Source organism: Uncinocarpus reesii, genomic scaffold (genome assembly GCF_000003515.1).
Source record: "Uncinocarpus reesii 1704 scaffold_3 genomic scaffold, whole genome shotgun sequence".
NCBI lineage: Eukaryota > Fungi > Ascomycota > Eurotiomycetes > Onygenales > Onygenaceae > Uncinocarpus > Uncinocarpus reesii.
The window spans coordinates 925537-949226 of NW_003052498.1; the positions used below are offsets into that span (position 1 = coordinate 925537).

At 50.3% G+C, this 23690-nt stretch overlaps 8 protein-coding genes across 8 annotated transcripts; 4 read left to right on the plus strand and 4 right to left on the minus strand.

The window, feature by feature from the left end:
- Positions 1–297: 297 nt before the first annotated feature.
- Positions 298–1655, minus strand: UREG_05085 (uncharacterized protein; the record flags this gene model as incomplete). The annotated part of the gene is given in 2 exon segments (XM_002584350.1): positions 298–524; positions 542–1655. The coding sequence occupies 2 exon segments, from the start codon at positions 1653–1655 to the stop codon at positions 298–300; spliced, it is 1341 nt and encodes a 446-aa protein (XP_002584396.1).
- A 713-nt stretch (positions 1656–2368) lies between these two features.
- On the minus strand, positions 2369–3939 carry UREG_05086 (uncharacterized protein; the record flags this gene model as incomplete). The annotated part of the gene is made up of 2 exons (XM_002584351.1): positions 2369–3633; positions 3708–3939. 2 exons carry the CDS (start codon positions 3937–3939, stop codon positions 2369–2371), a joined length of 1497 nt encoding a protein of 498 aa, XP_002584397.1.
- Positions 3940–5091: 1152 nt separating this feature from the next.
- On the plus strand, positions 5092–6311 carry UREG_05087 (uncharacterized protein; the record flags this gene model as incomplete). The annotated part of the gene is made up of 2 exons (XM_002584352.1): positions 5092–5394; positions 5445–6311. 2 exons carry the CDS (start codon positions 5092–5094, stop codon positions 6309–6311), a joined length of 1170 nt encoding a protein of 389 aa, XP_002584398.1.
- A 778-nt stretch (positions 6312–7089) lies between these two features.
- Positions 7090–11162, plus strand: UREG_05088 (uncharacterized protein; the record flags this gene model as incomplete). Its single annotated transcript, XM_002584353.1, is given in 12 exon segments — positions 7090–7335; positions 7419–7452; positions 7890–8048; positions 8551–8598; positions 8940–9007; positions 9068–9142; positions 9304–9405; positions 9706–9779; positions 10571–10689; positions 10709–10847; positions 11010–11030; positions 11120–11162. The coding sequence occupies 12 exon segments, from the start codon at positions 7090–7092 to the stop codon at positions 11160–11162; spliced, it is 1128 nt and encodes a 375-aa protein (XP_002584399.1).
- Positions 11163–12265: 1103 nt separating this feature from the next.
- Positions 12266–13108, plus strand: UREG_05089 (uncharacterized protein; the record flags this gene model as incomplete). Its single annotated transcript, XM_002584354.1, has 2 exons — positions 12266–12444; positions 12595–13108. The coding sequence occupies 2 exons, from the start codon at positions 12266–12268 to the stop codon at positions 13106–13108; spliced, it is 693 nt and encodes a 230-aa protein (XP_002584400.1).
- A 2190-nt stretch (positions 13109–15298) lies between these two features.
- UREG_05090 (uncharacterized protein) lies at positions 15299–16435 on the minus strand (the record flags this gene model as incomplete). Its single annotated transcript, XM_002584355.1, has 1 exon — positions 15299–16435. One exon carries the CDS (start codon positions 16433–16435, stop codon positions 15299–15301), a length of 1137 nt encoding a protein of 378 aa, XP_002584401.1.
- Positions 16436–18195: 1760 nt separating this feature from the next.
- UREG_05091 (uncharacterized protein) lies at positions 18196–19868 on the minus strand (the record flags this gene model as incomplete). The annotated part of the gene is made up of 4 exons (XM_002584356.1): positions 18196–18523; positions 18590–18752; positions 18805–19784; positions 19840–19868. 4 exons carry the CDS (start codon positions 19866–19868, stop codon positions 18196–18198), a joined length of 1500 nt encoding a protein of 499 aa, XP_002584402.1.
- A 1188-nt stretch (positions 19869–21056) lies between these two features.
- Positions 21057–23021, plus strand: UREG_05092 (uncharacterized protein; the record flags this gene model as incomplete). The annotated part of the gene is made up of 3 exons (XM_002584357.1): positions 21057–21110; positions 21143–21430; positions 21564–23021. The coding sequence occupies 3 exons, from the start codon at positions 21057–21059 to the stop codon at positions 23019–23021; spliced, it is 1800 nt and encodes a 599-aa protein (XP_002584403.1).
- Positions 23022–23690: the final 669 nt, after the last annotated feature.

The following is a 23690-nucleotide window of genomic DNA, read 5'->3' on the forward strand; positions in this document are numbered from 1 at the left end:
TATGATTATGATCTGATGTCCTGTTGAATATCTCCTTTCGCCATTGCCTATGAAATTTGCTGGATATCTAATTTCCTCCCACAGAGTAGCTACAATGATGTTTTTATTTTGACGCAGCTCTAATTCCATTCGGATATTTATAGTGAACAACCAAGTTACCTAGCACTATCAGGGTCTTCCTTATTACCTAACTAACTGAATCTTATAATGTAGATTCCGCTATCAACAAGGCTCGATCGCGCACTTGCTCACGTCGCTGCTGCCGTCTCTTGAACAGGTAATACTCATCGGCGACCATCAAGAAAAATAAGCAGTACACTCCTTCTTGTAGGCCGTCAACTGTTCCATTTTCATTTCTGTGAATGGCCTCATCAATTCGCGTGCCTCTTTATCATGGAGCAGTTCAGTACCAGCAGGATCTCGCTCAGACAGTGCAGCCCAATAGACAGCGTCAATGTCAAAGCTCGTCCTTGCTGCATAATTGAACCAGAAACGCCCAGTGGCCCACGATTCACGCATTAAGGCTGAAAGACATGCCTACCAAGCGGCTGCTCCCCCCCAAATCTTGGTCCCCCTTCCACCCTTTCCAAAGCTTGCAAGAACTGTTCCATTCTGGGCTCGTAACGGGCTAGAAATTCTGCCATAGTATAGCGTTCAAGCCACATATCCGGACCCAAGAGCAGGAGCCACCAAGGCGGGTCATATGCGAATTGTGCTGGTGTGACGTTTGTGGACTCGGAGTCGAGAACTGCAGTAATCTCGAGCGTTTCCTCGTCGATAAGCATGTTCGAAGGTTGTAAGTCATCGCAGAAAAGGGTATATGGACCAGCATCATCAGTGCAGTACTTTGGGATAAGCTGCTCAAAGCGATGTCGAGCGACATACCGCTTCCAAGCATCTTCAGGATCTGTAGCAAGATTCCGCTGAGTCCAAAGGTGCGTGGTGTGTTCATCCGCTAGATCCTGGAAATAAGCTCTTGCGGATGCAAACGGTTCTGTAGGAAACTTGTCCGTGGGGTAGAAAGCAACAGTTGCCAGTTCGTTCATGTTGTATGTTAAGGGTCGGCTAGTAACTGACCATGTCTTCAGCACGGGATCCCTTGTGATGGCTCCGATGAGATTGAAATTGGATTGATAGAGTTGGAGTAGAAAGCTGGCAATTTGATCATAGACTTTGTCGAGCATTGCATTGTCAACATTTGGGCTCAGAATCACATCCTCGTCCTTAGACTGAGTTGGTTGCTTGAGGACAGTTGACAAACGCGTGCCACGGATGTAATCCATGATGATGAACGGGCCTAACTGGTATGGGCTCTCCTCAGTTCGACCCCAGTTGATGACTTGTGGTACTGGAATGGGTGTGGTTTCGCTGAGATATTGCATAAACCGGACCTCGTTTGCGACCTTTTCATCCCTAAACGCAGTGTGTCCTGGTTTTGGGAATCGTATAACAGCATCAGGTCCCGCATCGAATCGAACATGGAGGCCCAAGTTGAAAGAACCCTTTAAGTAGCCAACAATCTCTGTGACTTGACCCCTTCTGCACCGACTAGCGACAAAAGTTGCGATCTCAATCTTGAGGTCCAGTATCTTGCTCAACCAGTCCTTCCATTCATTGTCGCCATTAGTCTCCGCAAGCTCATCAAAGACGGTCATTTTAGCTTATGAGGAACGAGGCCGACTTGTGTTGGGATATTCACCCGCTGGTAAAAGTGGACGCAAGTGTGCCAGCTCACCGAGAAGAGGACTGAATTTTAATCCACCCAAGAGTCGGGTAACTAAGTATATAATCTGACTTGTTTAACATCTTTCTCAATCCTAGACCACCCTAAAAAGGATCTGCTCAGCTCTTGATGAGATCGCTCCCGGGGTAAATTTCGACATTTTACAGCTAGACCCTGGTGGTTTACATTTTAATGCCCCATCCTTTGCTAGCCAGGCGAGTTTGTCGTGCTTTGCTAAACACACTAAAGCGGCCAAGGAAGCAGTAGCATACACCCATGGTAGGGTGTACTAGAACCCGGAGGACGGGCTTGGTTCATTATGTTGGTGGTTTGTCTCGAAATTAGCTATATACTTGGCCTGTAGAGCCGAAACTGAGTCAGAAACGTACAAAGAGGCCAGGCTGTGTAACTAAAGAATGCTTGATTAAATCCCAAGGCTAAATTGGATGACTGCTAGATATGTCGAACCCTAGGTGATGCCAGTATATAGAAACAAAATCATGAAGAACTGCGGCTGTTTCTCTGGACAGACATCAACTGATGGTTAGCATCAATGGAAGAATAATTTTCTCGCTGTGGCGGATTGTTATCCATCCTGGCCGATTCGGCATCCTTTGCGTAAAAGCTCACATCTCCTTGTCCACATCATGCACGGCTGCGACCTTTTCTTTTTGTGACCCCACGAGGTTTCGATGCTGCTGTGGCAGCAGCGGGACGATTCGCATTTGTACGGGCCTTCTTCCTTTCTATCGCTTTTGTCGGACTCTTCCTCTGCCGCCGCTGCGGGGGCGGATCCTTTTTGTCGTTGGATAGCACCGGAGCATTTTTTAACTGTTGTTCTCTTGCCATGATTCGGGCGCTACGACGGGGGGCTTTTGCCATGATCCGGGCACTGCGACGGGGAGGTTGAGTTGGCTTGCTGATCTTTGAAGGCTCCACCAACGCTCGTGATGCCTGCCGGGTGGGCCGTGTCTCCTTGGAAACTGTGGAGCGATTCCCAACAGACTTCTTGAAGCCATGAGCTGCTGCTTCCGGTATATGAACATCCGCGTCTGCTTCGTCTCTGCAAGCCGTTGAGAGCGGTGGTATCGGTAAGTCAAGTCCTTCAAATAACCTAACACGCGGTACTGTCCTCGGCTCAGCGAGAGACATGGGACGCACGGGATTCGGTGCGGGCCGTGGAGATGGAGGAGGTATCTCCTCGAACGCATCAATCTCGCATGGCGTGAACTCCATGCAGCTGGGGTCCGGAGGTTCTGGAGACGGCGATTCGTGTCTCCATCTCCAACCTGGCTCATCACCCCAGCTGTCCTTCCAACATCCCTTTTCTTTCCATCTCGTAGCCACATTCCTCCGCGACGTATGCCAGAACTCTGAGCAATTCGAGTGTCGTCTCAGTCTCATCTCTTCGTCGTGAATCTCAACATGCCACATGAACCAGGGACGGGTTATGATCAGATCCCTGTCGTCGACCGCAAACGACAAGGTTGAGCCTGCCACTGGAGGTGGCGGATCAAGCGTTTCATCCCATTCGCCTCTTTCCTTGAGGTACAATCGGACTGCTCGCTCGCTCGGGTGCTCTTCATCCAACGAAGGCCAGCTGGCCATCTGTACCTCCGGCGGTAGGCTATCAAATTTCCGCTCTACATAAGGTATGTCGTCTCGCTTCCAACAACCGTTCCGCCTCCAACACCAATTGGTAGGTTCGTCGTTATCCCGACAACGTACGCGTCTGGGAATACCCCATTCCGGCTGCCACACTCCAAGGCGTTCCCATCGCTTCTTGATGCTGTGTCTGATCATGATCCGAAGCCTCTGTTGCCCAGCACGCCCATGCAAACTGGGTCCATGATAAAGCGGCTTACGATTCTCATCCCGCTTGCAGTATTCATCTTCGATCCGATCCTTTTCTTGGTTAAATTCATCATTATATCGGGCGAACGGGCGAGGCAAGCCGACTAATCTGAGCAGATGGATCTCCTACTCGGCTTGCGAGGGGGCTTGTCGAGGTTGTTGCTGTTTGCGACCGGTTGAAATGGGTCAGGTGTCGGTAGCCGGGTGATGCTGCCGGATGAATATGGTGGAGGCGGGTCGCTATTATCGAAACGGTGCCTGGTGCGTTCGAGAAATGCTGGATCTTCTTCCATACGTTGAAGGGCTGGCATAATCGCGTTGAGGCGAGCGGGGTTCATATCATGGACAGAGTGTACCACCATCACGCCGCTCAAAGGAATGAGAGTGAGCGATGAGTGTAGACTGTGAGCGATGATGGAGGATAAATGAAGCTGGAGGTTGGGCGAGGGAGCTTCAGCACCTGTTCAATAGGCGCCCTTGGCGTTTTGGGGTCTTTTGTTTCTCCGACGCGATTCCGATGCCCCTGCATATTTATTTATTTATAGCTAGTTGAGGGCCTCGGACCCCCGTCTCGTTGAGCGGCTACCAAAACAGTCTGTCATTCACTTGTGCCGTCAACTCGAGGCCCATTGGACAGGGTCTGTTGGTGCTGGCGTTTTCGTTGCCTGCATGAGTTGTCACAAGTCTCCGAGTGCTGCGATCCAATCGACTGTGGTGCGCGGGCGCATCGTGACGGCTCGTTCCTCCCCTGCTGTTGCGCAGCTTCAACAATGGCCAGGAACTCGAGATGAGCGTCGCAGTTGCATCCTCCCGGCGCCAACTGTTCGCACACCTCAGGATGAGAGGGGGTATTAATGAGACTTGCTGTTCCGCGTCTGACTTTCTTCCCATTTTATGCCATCTTTGATACTTTTACGTTTGGTACATCGTCCCTCATGAAATCTTTGTCCGACTGAGATTGCAGGCTTGCGTTTCCTATACCTGGCCGAGAAGTGCTATGCCTCGTCAAACGCCACATCCTCAAACCCTCTTCCATCTAGTTCCGTGCGACGACTCTGTCCAGGCTGCCAGGATCCTTCTGCATCCAGATAACGCTCCATTCGTGTCTTGCTGCGAAGATCCCGTCGATGCCGGCCCTGAAGGACGCAACGAGGAACGATATGGTCTTGAAATTGGGTACCACGTCCCGGCCAGACCGTGTCCAGGAATGATTGTAGAGGTTGGGCGGGACGCCGATCTCATTTTGTCAGGTCCCACTATTTCCAAAATACACTTCTCTTTTGAAATCCATCCGGAATCTCGGCAGATCATGTTCTACGACAGGTCCCGGCTTCATAATACAAAGATAGGGCCTGTCAATTTTCGAGCTGATGGAGACTTCCGCCAAATTGTCCTGCAGCCGGGCGTTAACCATACTATTTACGCCGGGGGAGAGCGAGCAGACCAGTACGCCTTTGATGTAGTATGGCCCAAAAGTTGGGATACCGTGGTACAAGAGATCGCGAGGATATCAGATGGCTGAGAAACGGGTCCAGCATCCTCGTTTCGCTCGGACAGAGGAGGAAGAGCGGACAGAACTTCCCTCTTGGTACAATACCCGCCTTCACACGCCAGCCGTAGAGGTGGTACGGCGAGTTGCCCCCAGTGGGTTTGTGGGGGAAGGGACATTCGGCCAGGTTTTCAAGGGTATTGATCTTGATTCGGGTTGCTTTGTGGCGGTCAAGAAAATAAAATTGCCCCCAAAACATGGCTTCCTTCCATCCAAAGAGGAGGAATTACTCCGACGTGAAGTCAAAATACTCTCCAATGTCTCTCATGTACGTTGTCCGCATTCAATTTTGATGTTAGATTCTCACTGTGTGTACAGAAGAACATCGTTGAGTTCCTCGGTTCGTCAGGCTGGGGCTCCAGTGCTGTACATATTTTCCTAAGCCTCAAGACCGGGAATATATGTGACTTACTCGAGAAATTCCGGAGCAACCATCTTAACGAGGCACTCCTGAGCCAGCTGTTGCATAATATGCTCGAGGCGTTGGATTATCTCGCGTTTCGAGGCTGGATCCATCGGGACGTCAAGCCCCAGAATATTTTGTATACTCCAGATGATGGGGGGTACCGTTTCCAGTTGGCTGATTTTGGCCTGGCTCATCAGGAGCAGTTTGCCCAAACTCAGTGCGGTTCGCCCCTTTACATGGCCCCTGAGATAATAAACAGAACGCACCCTCAATCCTCAAAAATAGATGTGTGGTCCCTATTCGTCGTTTTCGGGGTTGTGACACAGCGGGGGGAGCTTGACGACCCACAATTGGCACACCATGGAGAAGTGTTGTGTCGTGTGAAGATAGCGGCGGCTCAACTCCGAAGGCTCAGCCCGATGGCGGAGGAGGACCCGGGCAGACGGGCGTCAGCTGCTCAAATGCTCGTGGCGCACTTTGGCGGCCAGGGTTTGTCCACCCCACGAGCTCGCGTGCACCCAATACCGGATCCTGGAAGCGCGGCGGCGCCATCACGAGCCTCAGAGCAATTACACTCCCCCGAGCCACCGAAGCCATCAGAGCAATCACGGCCCTCGAGACCACGAGCTCTTGATCCAACGATGCGAACTGCAAATGCAAAAGTCATGAAGCCAGGCGCTCGGGGTGCAATGCAACCCAAGTACGCATCACCAAGACCTTACACACGACAAGCTCCTACCAGGGGGCACCCATCCGACGGGATTGACGAGATTGAATAGCGGGCGAGATTCCAGCAATTCAGGGCCTGTTCGGTTCGACCTCAAATCCTTATAACGGACCTTATAACGGCTCTTATAAGGTTCTTATAAGGTCCTTATAAGCTTATAAAATCGTCCTTATAGGTCCTTATAAGGATTCCCTAAAAGAATTCGATTTTGAACCGGACAGGCCCTCAGTTGATAAGTCCCGTTTTGGTTCAAGACATTGAGCATCTGCTTCTCCTCACACCATGTTATGGACCTATCAGCGATGATCTCAAAATTGGGTCGCGGACAGAGAAGAGTTTTTCTAGGAGCAAACACAGGCGCTTAGGAAGTGACACCGGATAAAGGAGGACTGTTGCACAAGAGGTGGGAGAATCCATGGATGGGTATCTAGCCGGTCAAATAGTCTCTTGAGTCAAGCTCACGATTAACACGAGCCCCGAACATCTAGTTAGTTAGGTAGTTAGTTAGTTAGATAGTTAGTTAGTAGTCTTCCAAATATATGTTTTGTTGGTTTAAGCTCTCACTCATGCTGGGTGGTGGTGGTGCCTTTGCTCGCATCGCGATAGAAGTCTGAAAACCATTTTATATATATGCTCCAAAATTGTCAACAGTCTTGCCTTTCAACGTGTGCTGGCATCAAGGGATTGAGCCGGAAGGATGTGTGAATTAAGCACTGTCTATAAGTAAGACACCGGATTTGAAATAATGAGCATTTTTATATGCATCTCAATCCCATGCCGAAGGTGGTTGTATCTCAATCGGAGCACTTGACGGGCGCGGCGGAAATTCCATGGGTGGCGAACGCGCCAAGGACGCCACACTCCGCCGTCCCGCTGCTCTTCGATTGGTCGGGAGTGCGTGGACTGCGATTTACCCGCCCAATATCCCGAGAGCTGTCATCGACACAGTTTCGATGGCCGATCCGCCTTCTGCTAAACGCGGAACTGGGTCTAACCGTTCCCATCACCAGTTCCATGACCTTTTAGTTTCCCGTGTTGGAGGAACTGGTCTGTGGAGGGATAGACCATCTCGAAATGTATGTCGTCATATTCAGTCCGTTTTCTGGACTGACCGCAGCAACTAGATGCCTAACTAATCGTGTACAGAAACTTGGTTGAGGATGTCTCTTATCCTCAGCTGAATCGCCCTGTGCGTATGGTCAAAGCACAAAGACACTCCTGGCCTTTGGAGACACAACTATATACCCCATAATTCCATCTAGGTAGGCCGGAGAATGGCATATATTTCTTTTCTTTATCCCTACATCCGGTTTTGCGACCCGCTCTACTCACACAGGACTGTGTGATTCGGAAGCCCAGAATGAATTAGTACTGAAACTCTCATATTTCACTGTCTACTTGCATTCATTTCTGTGCGGTTTTTCCTTCACTTGGAAAGGGGATCCCATCAGAAACCTGAAAAGAAACTAGAACCAGAGCCTGACTGCCACAGAGAAATGGGTCATAGCGGCTTGCTACCGGCAGACCAAATTCTCAGCTTTAAAAGCTCGCTCTCCGCTCACTGGATGGCTTCAAGTTTTCATGCCCTGACTATAGTTGACTAGCTAATCCGACACTAACTATTCTACAGAACTAAATTTAAGGCCATCGCCTCTCTACACCCGGACCACTTTGAAGCAACTCACTATCAATTTTCAAGTGCGTGATGCCTCGCCGTTCAGAACCCAATCCATAGCCCGAAGTACTTCTCAAGGCTTGAAGCTGCGAACTGGAATGAACAGCAATCTGGGTGGGTCTTCATCAATCGCACATGAGATACCCCTTTACCCGGGTGATGGTAGTCCTCACTGAGGCCCCCTATCAACTGCAGTTGAAGGAGCAATGTGGCCCCTAGCGGTCGTCACCCTTCTTTACCCCTTGACTTCGGCCTTGAGAAGGAGCTTGTGGGTTCTCTAAGCAAAGAGTGCTCATGCGTTGATGGCATGGTCTGCACTTCCGCCAACGTGCGCCTCACATTTTCCTGACATGCAGATACAGAAGGCTCTCAGCACTGCTTGCTTCTTTCCCAACCGCTCGCCATGGCTGTCTATATCTTGCTGGCTTCTCCCCCCTTCTATCTCTTCCTTTTCTCTTTTCTTCCCTCTTCCTCTCTTTGCTGTTCTCAGCAGAAGCACAGTTTCATTCATCGCTCAAAACCAAAACTGTGCAACACTCGCTACTATATTTCTATCAATTTCATTCGCTTCCTGCTCTCTTTTTTGTTTTCCTCTGCCTCGCCACCCACCCCGAAGCTCCTCTCGTTCCCGACCGTATAGACCGCCGGAGTGACGGACGTCCCGGTACGTGGGACGTCCTTTCTGTCACTCCGGTGGCCATCGGAGTCACTTTGTCGCCACCCTGGCGGCTGGCTTCGCCGACAGCGCGATACAAGCCGGCTATAGATTCTGCATTCGGCGAGGAGCGCAGCAGGTGGGGAACAATCACGACGAATTGATGACTCTCCTTGGGAATATAAACCGGAACACGGAGGGAGGGCCGCCGGAACTTCCCACTTGGTACAATACCCGCCTTCACACACCAGCCATAGGGGCAGTACATTGAGTTGCGGCTTCCTTATGGGTTCCCAGTTGACCCCCCAGACCCAACTAGTATCCTCCTAGGTATTACTAGTATGTTCCAGTACAACTGCCCGTTGACCCGCTGACATATAAATTCTCAGGTTGCTTTGCGGTCAAGAAAACAAACTTGGTAAGTTGACAGAATCAATGGAAATAACATGGAATCACTACTGATATCTCGTTTTTTCAGATGATGCCCCAGGATGACGAACGTCCAAATAGAAATGAAGATTTTGAGCTCTTGCCTTGCGGGTGCCCTTACGATGTGAGTGAATATTATCATGCCTTATGAGATATCATCACTAATATCTCGGCTTTTCCTAGGAAGCCATGCTAGAAATGTGGCTCGTTAAGAAGGGTTTGTTCACGGTCGGTTTTTCCGAGGTCCGGGTTTAAAGTCCTCGTCCCTAATGACCTTCTTTGTAGGATTCCACGGATAGGAAGGGCGTTCCGAAAACCCTAGGAAAACGTCGATATCACATGGTAGGGTTCTTCGAAGTGATGTTCGGGACGTTCACGATTGACAAGGTATGTAATCTCGTCTTTTCCGAGCTTCGCCCTCCAGATCCACGCTAAAGACTAGATTCTAGATGTAAATTATCGGAAATGCGCGAATCAAGGGGGCGAAAGAGCGGGCAAAGGAATACGACATAAAAGGAGGACCGTGGTTGAGTATTTCGGGAGACTGGCAACGACGAGACCCCGAAACATGGCTTCCTTCCATCCAAGGAGGAGGAATTACTCTGGCGTGAAGTCAAAATACTCCAGTGTCTCTCATGTATGTTGTCCGCATTCAATTTTGATGTTAGATTCTCACTGTGTGTACAGAAGAACATCAATGGTTCCTCCCAGAATCATGTGTTTGTGACAAATAGGATGAACACGGCACAAAGGATCAACTTGTATGTAAATAGTTTGAATGTGATGCGGCCTTCAGAGATATGTTGTTGGGTTGGCTAGTTAACTACCTCCATTTGAGTATGCTTGGGAAACATCAAAGCCCATGTCAGGGCTTTAGTAACTAACTAACTGATAGCCTCAAGAGAGTAAAATCGTCAAGTCTACGGAGGTCGCCGCCATAAATCTTGGTCCCTTGAACCCTTGGCACACTTTCAGGCGTTCGCAGGCTTGAGTTTAGGGGTGATCTTGCGGGGGCAAGGGGGGTTGGTCTTTGCAGCTCTACAAGTTAAGGGCCACTAAGCAGCGCCGAAGCCTCGGGACAGGCCCATATACTGAAGGACCAAAACATATGGCGGCGACCTCCGTAAAGGGGTTGAAATTAGGAGTAGATACGGCGCTAAGATCTACTCTCCAACACTATATACACCGTGCTCGATCAGATTGCTTGCTTTGTAGCTAAATACAACCAATGGCCGCTGCGATGATCTTAAGAGTGTCGGCAGAATCGTGTGTTTGTGACAAAAAAGGATGAACACGACACAAAGGATCAACCTATACAGATTAACGAGGACGCCAGCTGAATATAGACCAAGTTTCTTAAGCTCTTAGATACAAGCCGGGCCTCTTTTCCGCGAAAGACGGGGAGAAACGTTATTGAAGTATTGTTGATATACCGGCTCCAAAACTTCTGGCGGGACCCAACGATACGGGATACATTTCCTGGATACCCTCTGCCATGTGAGATCGGTAGGGTCGTTGCAAGGGCCTAAGTTACACCACTGAATCATTCTAGCTTCACCGTAAACATTATCAAACGCAGGGTTGAGCGTGAGCTGTATATCTCGGTTGCAGTTGATGCAACGCAAGCGAATGCATGCGCTGCTCGCGTCTTCCAGAGCAAAAAACAGACGGGTGAGATGATGCCAATCAGTGGGGCCCGATAATCGCAACCACATAAATGCATCTTTCTTGGACTCGGGGTCGTCTCGTAGGAATAGGTTCGAAGCATCCAGCTTCACGATCAACTCGCCGGCTACGACTCTTACACTGAAACTCGACATAACTCCATTGTAAGTTGTGAGGCTATACTCTAGGTCGGTAAGGGGCTTCAGGTTGCCGTATCGATAGTGCTTCGTAATTTCATGGGCTCTGGAGAAGGATAATTGAAATCGCGAAGTTATTGAAAATGCGCCGGCTGCATTTTCACATAGTGTAGTATGGTAAGGGTATAGGCAATGCCAAAGTGGGCGATGGTAAGTCGCACATCGGTAGCAGAGGAAACGGGTCAGAAACTTTGATTCTATCCGCCTGAGAAAGTTGAGACGCTCTGCTTTTTCAACAGGGCAGAGCTCCTGATCGTCCTGCAGCTGGATGCTTTGGAGTAGATTTGACCCATCCATGAAGTCGAAAATCGGCTTGCATGTCAGAGCTAGTGATAGCTTATCTGCCTTGGAGAGGCCTGCATTCGAAACCATATAGTAAAAGATGTCGACTGGAAATCGAAAGAGGAGTGAGTTGGCCGACGCATCCGACGGGGTTTCAGTCAGATATTTCCACAGCCCAAGAGATTTGAAGTATAGACGTCGAAGGGGAATGGTAACCCATTGTTGAAACATTTACCGTTTTCGCATGGTGACAATCTCGGTCAGTTCTCGGGAAAACGATTTGAGTACTCGAGGATGTCAGGGAAGTGTGATAAAATGAGCCGATGCCTAGCATATTGATATAGTTATGTAGGCCTGAAGTTGACGTCAAGATGAAGCTGTACCTAGGCAGCGAATCGGTCCCATGGTTGGGATGGTAGAATTCCACTTCGGCTTTGGTGCTGTGCGCATGGATCCTGATGGAAGCCACGGTTAGGACTCGATATATAGAGAGTCACTGGCTTTCAATGATACCATGAAAAGCCGAGGGTTCCGCAAACTGCGTATTGGGCCCAGAAGCCTGGAGATTCGAGGGCCGGTCCGTTGAAGCTAAGCACCCAAGTTAGTGATATAGTGAAAGGTGCACTTGGACTGCAGTTGGCCATACCAGAAGATTAGATTTGGCTCGCTTGCAATCTGGGTGTGCTGGAGGAAATGCCCCGGATCTTGAAGATGATCGAAGGCATTCCGCAACAATCATGGAATGTAGTTAACTTTTAGGGGAGGGCTCTGCACTGGTATCATCCAGTTATGCGCCAGGCTTGAAAAGCCAACGAGTTTTGGATAAAACGGTTGCTGTAGTCATAAGTTCTGGCACTATCACCTCATCTTGCTTCCCAACAATTTGCAATCTGTTGTCTTTTCCCATCGTATCGCGATGCCGTGCAGATACAGCTGTCGCGTCTTCTAAGAGCCCGCGGTCTTTTCTATTCTGCCCTCGTGGAGCCAGCCGCTCTCAAGTTGCGTTCTGTGGTGATTGCATCGAGTGGTTAGTTAGTTATGGCTTGGTGGTTCTCGATATCACCGGCTTCGAAAGCGTCAAGTAACTAGTTAACTATGGTATTATGGCCTTCCACGTCATTGTACCAGTCAACCCGCGACCTCGAGTGCCGTCGTCCATTCTTCAGTATCTACGCAAGTACCTCAACTACACGTTCTTGGAAGAGGATCCCGACATCCGCAGACTGAAGGCCATGTCACCTGTCCACCTATGGGATCAGAATTATGTGCTGACTCGGGAAAGGTAGACATTTGGCCGCTAGAGGTTGGAAATCCGGCTAGAACACCTTCGTCTTCGCAAGGTGTCATCTCAAGTATCTGTGAATTACTCGCGCTTCCCCATGCTTTGCGCATACACTGACTGAAATGACAAGTAGTCTTCTGGCTTGCAAAGTCCACGACCCGCGCTAAACATGCATCCACCGCAGCCTGAAAGACTGGCGACGGGCCTAGTTGTGGTCCGCCAGGATACTGGGGATTACTGGGAGATTGGACATAGAGGCCCTGCTCCTGCGTTTAGTGAAAGAGATTCTGGTGACATCCTTACTAGACGGAAGCTAGGGGTGCCCCCAAGCGGCACGGTGGCTTGTATTTTCTCAAAGACAAGCCGTCTCAAAAAGTTCTCTCCTGTCGGTCAGGACCCTAGTTTCGTACTCTACGAAAACATCTTAACAAGGTTCTACATTGCTGGTGTGACGGCCTCCACGCATAGCACAGAACTATATATCATGTTGGAGTTCATCCCCGTCACCTTGAGGAGCAACAGTCAGTTGATGACTTGGCTAGAAGGCTTTGAAGCATTGAAGCAGTCGCTGAAGGGTCTTGCACTTCTCCATGAAGCGGACTTCCGCACGGAAATATCGGACCAGGGACCATCGGTATTGTGTCGAACTATCATATCGAGGTAAAATTGACTGGAATTAACCCCCCCGGTCTTGACGAACAGCAATACCTGAGGAACCTCATACACGCGTGTCCGAAAACATTTCTGTCCGGTATGCTCTATCCGGCGTGGGGGCGTCGCTGGACCGCTAGACAATGTCTTGAAAAGATCAAGTATGTTGACTACTGGTTGTGACATCGACAGGCTCATAGAGAGGATAGGTGGCATAGAAGTTGCTAATACGATGCCAATATCGAAGCGATCACTTGACTAGCTAACTTGACACCACCGAATATCGTATACAACCTAGGAATGAGGCCATCAGCCTATCGCTTTGGGCTTCAAGGTCAAAGAGGTTCTCACGTGGCTTAACTACCGCTGACCCAGGCTATATTTGGCCTCCCTACTATGACGGGGGAGAAGCAGGCAACCGATTCTTGAAGCCGCTGTTTGCGGAGCCTTGGGGAAAATGAGGGCTAGTATTTGCATCGTCGGCCCACCGGTTTAATTTTTACATAGGTGAAACAGGCTGACTGCTGAAACCAGCATCTAACCGCTCTGTCCAAATTACCACTGTTCTGATCCACATCGAGAGCTACAGCTTTACTCCATTGAGCACCTGGGAGTGGCTATCAATATTCAGCTGTCCCCTTACATGCGGAATAGTTGGCTGTAAGAAGAGAAAGCCTTCTATATGGCTGATAAGCCTTGCTGCAATTGTCAGCTTTCTCTTTCCAGCCCTGTGGTTACTAACTAGTTAGTTAATAGCTAGCGGAGGAATTGATAATTCGACTTTGTACTCAACGAGTTCGCCATCAATTGCACTTCCAATCTCACTAGGAAGGAAATATGAGCCACAGGCTCACAGCCTCGCTTAGCCGCTTAGAGGATATCTCTCTCTCGCCTTTGTCATTAAAACCGTTGAAACATTCATGGGTCTAAAAATAGCTAGAGCTTCCAACGGCGAAACCCTCGTCCACGAACTAGCTAGTGAAGCTCCAGAGATAGCTCCGGTGGGACCACGACCTGAGACTGTTTCATCAAATGATGATGGCGGCTAAGCCTTCAGCAGGGTTCACGCTGGAAAGGATTCAAGACTTCCTCGTGTCATTCTTTTTTTTTTGTTCTGCAAAATGCCATTAGAGCCATGCGAGAAGCCACGTATGGAAGTCCGAACACGCTCATAAAGGGCTCCTGGTCATTGGAGAAGCTCTGCATCGAAAGGACGAGCGCAAGATGCAGCAAAAGGGATCCGTCCTACGCGCTTGCGTAGCCGAACACGAAGCTTTTTTATCGTTTCCACATTTTCGTCGGCAGCTTCACGACAAGGCATGCTTCCAGCAGAGATGATGCATCCTGCAAGCAAAGGAAGTTTTCTCGAAGGAAGACGAGAGAGGTGGCTTCTTTGTGTTTTGCAAACGCCCGAAAAAAAACATGCATGAACAAGCCGACCCCTCAGCCTTGCTGATGCACACGTGGACACAATGGTTTGAAAAAGCTAGCACGCTGGAATGCGTGCGTTGGGGGAAAATTGCCATTATTCTGTATTCGGTCAATCGAACCTTTTGGAGGGTGGGCTGCGGTTGGGCTTTGTTGGTCTTGAGTTGCTTCCTCTTCGCTGTCACGGCAACACGAGGAAGTCCAGTTGGCGTGCAGATACGTCCCGCGCATGATGTTAGGTATGATAAAAAAAAAAAAAAAAAAAGAGCTTTTGGGTTCTGTTCTTGTTGCCGCTCAAGCCGAGGTCGATTAACTAACTAGTTAACTAGCTAGAGTGAGCAACAAGTTAACTATCTATAGAAGAGGGCTTTCGATAGGCCACTCAAAGCATATGTATGCACTCTCAAGCCACCAACAGTTTGATATTGGAAAGACTGTCTAAACGAAAAGGCCAAATGACCTATGAGTGCCTAACAGGTTGAGCAGATATGAGAGGATAGGAAATGATTTTGTGGTAGTGCCATATTGCACTGGAGTAGGAATCCTTTCTTATTTTTTGGAAAGAAAAAAAAAAAAAAATATCCAAACAGTGAAGACGCCAGGACGACCGGTACATGCTCGTTTTCGTGGTATCAACCAACAGAGAATGAAGAGCTAATATGCCAAAAAAAATGCAATAAGAAGAAAAAGGCGCCAAACGAAAGGTATTAAACCGTGTAGATAATCGAGGTAGTTGCTGAAGTAAAAATGCCGTTGTGAGAAAGCAAAAAAAGCGTCATTCGCTCGTCGCAGACACGGGGCTCGCCCTAGGCCTCGACTGGATAGCCACCGTCAACGGACTGCCAAACGGGCACTTCTCGCCGTCAATCCCCAGCGATGCGTGCGCCTCCTTTTTCTCCGGCGCAGCGAACCCGCCCGGGGCAAGATCCACGTGACCATCCTTGATCGGGCCCAACGTCCATCGCCACTGGCGCTGCCGTTTTCTGCGCCGCCGAACGGGCGTCTGTGGAGTCTCGGGGTCATCGTCTGCGCGCGGGGCGCGGTCACGAAGCCCAGCGGCGCGGATTTGTCTAGCGTGCTTCTTCCGTTTTCCAGGCGAGGTGCGCACCTCCTTGCTTGCAGCGGCGTCTTCGTCAGAGGCGCTGCTGGAAGAGTCGGAGTTGTCGGATTTGAGCTCTTCTTCTCCGGAGGAGGATGAATAGGTTGAGGAGTCGGACGATGTGAGGTCAGAGTGCCTGGCGACGAAATGCACGGTTTTGATTTCTTCGTCGAGGGGATATCGGTAGTTGACTCGCTTCTGGGCCGGGAATAACGCCCGCCGTCCATTTCCGGAGCCGTTTGCTGCGGGCGCTGAGAGGGACGCTCGTCTTAGTGTTGACGCGACGTGGGGCGAGTTGCGCAGAATGCCACGGATCCCTAGCGGCAGCTGATACGGGAGCTCATCGTGGCTATGGCGGGGCTGATGCGCGGCGGATATCTCCTGTTTGGATGACTTTGGCTCCCTTGAGGAAAATTCATTTCTGTTTGTGGGGGCTGGCGAGGATGTGCGTCGATATGCATCATACGCATTTCTGAACGTGTTCCGGACGGTGGGAGACGGGGAGCAGTTGGCAGAGTGATTCAGCGACAAGGCGGTCGTGGAGTTTCCAAATGCAACAGGTAGACAAGATGTCTGAAGCGATAATTTGGGGCGTTTGGCCGCGGTGTTGCCCTGGAGGATAGGAACTGGAGGTAGTGAAGGGGTAGCGACAGCCAGCATGGTGCTGGAGGTTGTGGAGCTCTGAGGGGGTTTGACCGTTTGTGCGACAGCGGTAGAGGAGGTATTAGGAGGGGATAGTGAGGTGCTATCCGAAGAACTTGGGTCTGTGTTGTGTAGATGAGGATGCTGGCTCTTCATTGAAATTGCGAGCATCTTGAAGAGAGAAGAAATCCAACCGGTCAGGGAGTTTAAAACTCCGCATCCAAGTTCATCGACGACCGAGAACGGTTGAGGCATATGAGATGCATGCATGAAAACAAAACACAAGAACAGTTAAATATAGAGTCAATTGACGTATCCATAGTGGCAAGCGTTAGGAAGCGGCAAATCTACTGCAAAGAAAGCATTGTTGGTTTGTATAAATATTCTGGAACAGGCAGCTTTTTTTATTGAATCGTTGTTTCAGCAGAATGCCAAAGTTAAACTAACTAATAAGGTAGGACCCTGTCTGAAAGACACCCTCGCAAGATGCGTGTGATAGGGATCTGGACAGGAACTGCATGGGGGGGGGAGAGGAGGAAACGGCAAGGGAAAATATCCTCAACAATTAGAAGAATCCTTGATTGGGGGGAGCGTTGGCGGTCGCCATGATGTTATAAAAAGATAAAAATAGCTGAGAGACGAGACGAAAAAGCAAATTTAAAATCGGGGAGTTTATTTTGGGAGGGATATGTGAAGCAGGTCCGCCATCGACATGGGCGGTTGGCCAATCCAAATAAGAATCAAAAGGCAATCTCTGACTCGCAGCGATGCTTCGAATAATGTGGACCGGTGTGCATGCTCTGGTTGGCGAACGGCCGCACAAAATCTCTCCAGTTGATGGAGAACTGTTGGTTCCTCTCACCGCTAAGAAATGGCCACTTTTCTCCGCATCCGAAGCGCTTACTGGCTGCCGTGTATTTTTAGTGTGGGTGGGCGTCGTTTGGGTCGTTTCCCGGGCCTCTCCTGGGCACTTCATCAGTAATCACGATTTCACAGTCTAGACTTCCCCTCGCAAAGAGAGCACGAGCCTTGCTTCATAGGGCAAAGAACCAGGATGGGGCCCGGTGGGTGATAGAGCGTCCCAACTATAACCTGAGTCAGGACTTGACCACCGGATTCAGCTCGTTTTGCGGCGCGGTAGCTCGTACTCTTGACAACTCCCTCTCTTCCGTGAGGAGCTCGCCATTTCTGAGCCCTTTCGGCCCCTTGTGCTGAGACGGCTCGAGATTCCGAAAACCGCAGTCCGTCGAGCGAATCACGAGCCGGCGCAATCCATCATCAGCGACGGTTCGTGGGTGCAGGAAAGCACCCCAAAATCACGCATCTGGCCACCATTTCCGTTCTCCCGGAGATGAGTTCCCTCCTTGCAGATGGGGGAGAATGCTGATCAGCACATGCCGAAAAGGCGATTGTGGGAAATTCCGAAATGGTATGCTGCAGGGTGACCCCTCGTACTTTTGGGTACTCAGACTTTGTGTTCTTATCCACGCTGGTCCACGATATCACCCAAAAGCAACAGGGAAGAGGGACTTGGCGCGAAGGAGGGCGTGGTACGGGCAGCATGTGCCCGCGACAGAGCCAGACTTTGCCCTGGAGAAGAGTCATAAATGGGTTGACTGCCGACACTGTTTGCCACGATCGAGACTGAAGACGACGACGACGTGGAGAAGCTGCTGGATTTCGACCTTCCAGCCGCCGCTTCGAGGCTTCGATTTGCCTTGGGCGCAACCCATGTCTAAAAATAAACAGCCAATCGGCTGACTAAACCTGGCTGCGACGCTAGACTGGATGGGGACTAGCCCTGCCCGATGGCAAATCTCTCCAGTTCAACTCAAACGCACAGTCGAAGCAGCATCTACGGAGGACGCCGTGTTTCCAAGGCGCGGCATGCAGGCACGGGAAAGCGCTTTGTTCTCAGAGATTACGATTAACTACATGAAGGGCTCAACGGCTTGTTGATCCTGGTTTTGCTCTGCATCGTGGAACGCTTCCAGATACGCTCGCCCGGTGAGCAGAATCCACGCCCAAAGACCATCGACAACCAGAACGGTGAAGAACGAAAAGACCAGGCTCCCTCCAAACACGAGACTGTGATATGTCCATGCGTCCTTTGCATTCAAATTCGCTGCCTGACAGACAATCGCCCAGGGAAGAACGTAAAAGATGTTCGAGATCAGGGATTGAAGCAGGTACCAACGTGGTCGGGTTGCAAGGAGGATCGCAGCTAGCTGTGTCGAAACTGCATAGAACAGATAGCACCTACAACGGGTCAGCCGGGGTGCAGAGGGAGCGGGGGGGCGAAAGGACAGGAGGAACACATCCTACCAGTCAATTGTTCGCCACATATGCGCGGTTATCTCTGAGACAGCTCGAGATCCGCTCAGGTAGTAGGCAAATGGCCGGCAGCCGAAGAACCCGAGGAGTAAGCAAAGCGGAATCTCCACTGCAAGAGCAAGAGCTGCGGATACCAGGGCCGGCCGCGCAATGGCTATGCGACTGTCAGTCGACGGGCACTTTGGCGAAACGGGGCGGATTCTTACTAAACAGATCATCCCGCAAGAATTTGGCTTTACGAATGTCGAGTCCGATCCTCCGCCTCCATTTCCCCCATGCGTGGCCGATGAAAGTGAGTGAGGTTGCCTCTAATGCTTGTACAGGTACCATGACGAGCCCCCAGCGAATGGTATTAAACACGCCCCATGCGGTCGCGTAATCGGCTCCCATTGCGACGATTCCGCTTACAAGCCAGAGATATAATGTATTCCGAACTGCTGATTCGAAAAACGTGATGATACCTGGCCGGAGGAGAACGGTCAGCGCCCGAAGGCTCGACTGCATCCGAACCCTCGACCAGACTTTGTCGCCCTGCTGCGTTTGAGTGAACCATATAAAATAAATAACGCCTAAAATTGCAGAAGCCATGTCGCAAGCTAGACGGATACCGGCCTGCAGGTTGACTGTAGGCCGATGGCTCCCAACATGGTATTTGGAGATAATGAGAAAGTCGAGAATGATGTTTACCACAAATTTAGTAGAGCTAATGACCAGAGGCACGTCTGGCTTATCCAGCGCTCGTGTGGCATTCGAAACCGCAACTTCGATAGCTGAGCTCAGAGCAGAGAAGCTACTGATTCGAACATACGATACACTGGCATCGCGGACAGGGACTGGTACGAATGCCGCAGCAAACTGGTTGGCCGCCGATGCAAAAATGATACTCATGATCAAGCCAAGAATAGCTTGGAAGATGATGAGCGTGTGGGCCAGTTCAAGCCTTGACGCGAGAGAGCGTGATGCTCGATCTCCAATGATTACCCAGGCTGCGCGAGGCAGGCCTTCATTGATGACCTCAGCCACCACGCCTATGTATGTGTAGACATCAGTCGTCACGACCCTCGAGGCATCGAGCTTTGCGACCCATAGCTTGGACAGGGTTGCGTAGAGTGCTGGGAGGATAAAAGCGGCGATATTGAAGAGAAGAGCCCCTGTGTAACTGGGATTTGTGAGAATCCCAACCAGCCTATAGCTTGAATAGATAGTCAAATGGGTGAAACCGTTACCTGCTCCGCGCCCACCAAGGGCCAGTGCCAATCGACTGCCACATCGCGCCCTAACCAGTTGATTATGCTAAGCGCTTAGGTTTATCCCACAGGGCTCCGCGAGCAATTAGTAAGATCCGCGGAGGAGCAGGGCCTGCACTGGATTTGGGATCGCAATTATATGTGATGGCCCCAACTTTCATCCACCGGTGAAAGTGGCTGCCGTTGAACCCAACTTCGCTTAGAATCAAGCCATCATGCGAGGAATGCGGCCTTGCCGTTGCAAATCAGAATCCACGGACGGGAACTTTCCACCGGACCGAGCTGTACCATTGGTAAGGCGAGTCGGTGATGTCGGTTGACCAGCTGGTATCGAAACAACTCTGGCGTTCTTGAGCCGAATCCACGGCTACGAGACCCCGCGGAACAAAGAACCAAAGATGCACAGACACCCGCGGGCCAAAATGGATCAGATGGAGTTGGGTTCAGGTCACTACATACCATCAACCCTCTGGCTTCCGCCTGACAGGCTGACACTGATGATTGCAGCCTATCCTAGTTGATATAACGCCGCCCATATTACCTTGTCCCTTGGACCAGTCTCCAGCTCGACAAAGTGACAGTCCACGCATTGTGCTGTGTACTCAGTGCTGGCGCGCTGCCAAGACCGCGCGGTGCTTTTTGGCTGCCGTCTGCACCTCCCGTCGCCATTCACCGTCCCTCGCCGACCTCCCTGGCAAAAGAAAGGCCGTTCTGCACGACTTGCTCCCTGTTCACCCCGGTCTCTCCCGCCCATCTGTGTGACCAGAGCATGCACCGTATCGCTGATTTACGCTGCGCACCCCGTCAATAATATTCCGCATCCCCATGAAGACCTTTGCTCCGTGCCTCCATGCCCGTTCTCCGAGCCACATTTGTCTAAGGCAAGAGACAAATGACGTCGATCCTCCGCAAGCAGAGAGATTTGCGCAGGGATGATAGTAGGGTCATCATTCATTTTGTTAGCATCTCCCCGTCTTTTGACTTCTCCCTTCCCATATCGATGACCTTGTTGTGCCTTGTTCACTCATCAGTATTTCCCCCCATGCCCTGTTCCCAGCAATCCTGCTGTTGAAAATCAGGCCATCCACGGAACTTTGCCGCACATCCTTCATTCCCCAAGATCTGCCCTGTGTTGAATGCTGGCACAGGGAATATTCTGGTTTACTCCAATTTTTGTTTGCATCGGAGCACGTGTGTCGGACACTTTCCAAATGAATGCCGAACTGACAAGTCTCATGGGGGGCTCCCAATCCATGTCAACTTGGGTTGGGGCTTTCGTTTTCATTCCCGGTGATAGGACTATGATTGCTTTTACGCATCGGTTTTCGAAGCCGAAAACCCTGCGCTGAAGTCCCTTCCGCTTGCTGTGCAACAAAAGCAAATCGTCGTGACTTGCAACTATGAAGCCCGACGACGGGGTTTACGGAAGCTCCAACTCATCAAGGAGGCGAAGAGGATCTGTCCGGACGTGGTCATTATGCTTGGCGAGGATCTCACCAAATTCCGGGATGCGTCAAAGGAACTGCACGCCTTCTTGAAGAAGAATACGTGGGGGAACAGGGTGGAGAAGTTAGGCTTTGATGAGGTGAGTCGATTGGGATACTGGGATACCGTGCAGGTCCTGGTCAGATTCGGAATAATTTTAACTACATTCACTGACGCCGGAGGACCCAAAGGTATTTTTGGACGTGACTTCGATGATAAACTATAACTCCCAGCTTTTAAATCGACATGATCTTCAAAACTCCTTCTTTCAGCTCGACAAATTTGATCCAACAGTGGGCTTCGCTTTTGACGCTTCAACATTTTGTGGTCCCACTTATCCTGCTGAACCGTGCCCCTCTGTAAAAGAAGACGGAGAACAATTGTGGTTCTCTTCGCTGGATGTAGGGTTGAGACTTGGGTCGCACCTAGCAAACTATCTTCGACACCAACTGGAGCAACATACACCCTACACAGCCACAGTTGGTATCTCCACATCAAAACTATTGGCGAAGTTGGTGGGAAACCTCAATAAACCGCGGCTCCAAACGACGCTTCGACCTCCCTATTCAGCAACAGATGACGGCCAAGGTGGGAATGTGGCCAGTTTCCTTGGCCAACATGAGATTGGGAAGATTCCCGGCATCGGATTCAAGATGGCTCATCGAATTAGAACCCATATACTTGGCCGAGAGCCCAACCTCGATGTATACGAAGGCCTAGCGGAAGAGGACAACGTTAGCGTAGATGTCGTTCGCTCATTCCCCGGGATGGGGCCGGTGAAGCTCGACGAAATCTTTCGGGGCGGTGGTTGGCCCAAAGATATTGGCACCAAGGTCTGGGGGCTACTTAACGGAGTTGACGACACAGAGGTGGCTGTGGGAAAGGCTTTCCCCTCGCAGATCAGCATTGAGGACTCTTATTCCCAGGTGGATAATCTCCAGTCCGTTCGAAACGAGTTACTTCCGCTGACTCGCAAGCTCCTCCGTCGAATGCATGCTGACCTAACTGAGGATGAAGAAGGCGAAGAGCTTACTACAGGACATGCCACGGTCCAAGCAGGTAGGCATTTGCCTGTTAAGAGGAAGAAAAGATGGCTAGGATGCCCACGAACACTACGCCTATCAACTCGCTCACGTCCTCCATCATTGCCAGATGTAGGTCACCAGCTCCACAGCAACAGGATATCAAAGTCATGCCCCATGCCTCGATTTGTCTTCTCGTTTAGCGAGACTGTGGAGGCACTGGCAGAACGCTTGGTTGAGGATACGATCGTCCCGCTGTTTCGACGCCTTCATCCAGACAAATCCGGGTACAAGCTAAGTCTTATCAACATCGCTGCGACGAATATGATGGAATGCGCCGGCTCAGAGAATAGCGGCGTCGGCCAGGATATTGGAGCAATGTTCCGAAACCAAGGCCCGCGCCCGACTCAGTTTTCAAACTTGCCGGCGGTATGCTCACACAGAGTAACTGAGAGCCACTTTGATAATCAGCATCATGGTCTTAAGCATGTTGTTGATGGAGAGGTAGATCAGACACGCGGTGACGCGGCAGTCCTTGAATGGACAAGCGATGAAGATGGTGAAAGCGAGAACTCCGCCACTCCGCATGACGAGTGCACGATCTGTGGTGCGTTCATACCCTGGTTTGCGGTCCAAGCGCATTCAATCTATCATTCTGTGCAGACATGAAACCCGCAGGTGACTTTGGTCAATATTTATTTACCTTAGGCCAAGATCAAGGCGGGTAAACAACTGTACCTTGACAAGATTCTCGATCCCGCCAGAGATCTTGGTTGGAGTGAACAGCATTGGCACGAAGCTCCACGAAGAACGAGCGATGGACCATCGGATGGATGCCAAGGTAGCCCTTCACTGCCTTTGGCCGAGATAATATTACCTCGCAACACAGTGAAGAGATTATACTCAATTGAATTGAACCTCCTCCACTATCAGTCAATTTAAAACCAGCCACAAATTGACAGATTCCACCTGATGCTGCACTGTCAATAGACAATCTTGGCCCTTACTAGATATCAATCTACCAGAGTTTGTTGTTTAATAGAGTGAACTAAGACTTGGATAAATGTTCTAACAATTAACATCACCAGCGAAAGCGACAAGAAGACTGAATCACAGAAATGTGATGGCCACTGCCAATGTTAGCAAATCTGTTTGCACAACAGAGCCAGGGAGAACTGAGCAAGCAGTTTATCCATTCCTGAATCCCACCAAATTCACCGTCAATGCTACGCAAATGTGAAGTCAGAATTGAATCGAATATACGGCCCAAGCCGGCCCATTTTTGCATTAGATGCTAGAAATTCATTGTGTCGCCTTATCAAGTTGACCTCCAAAATT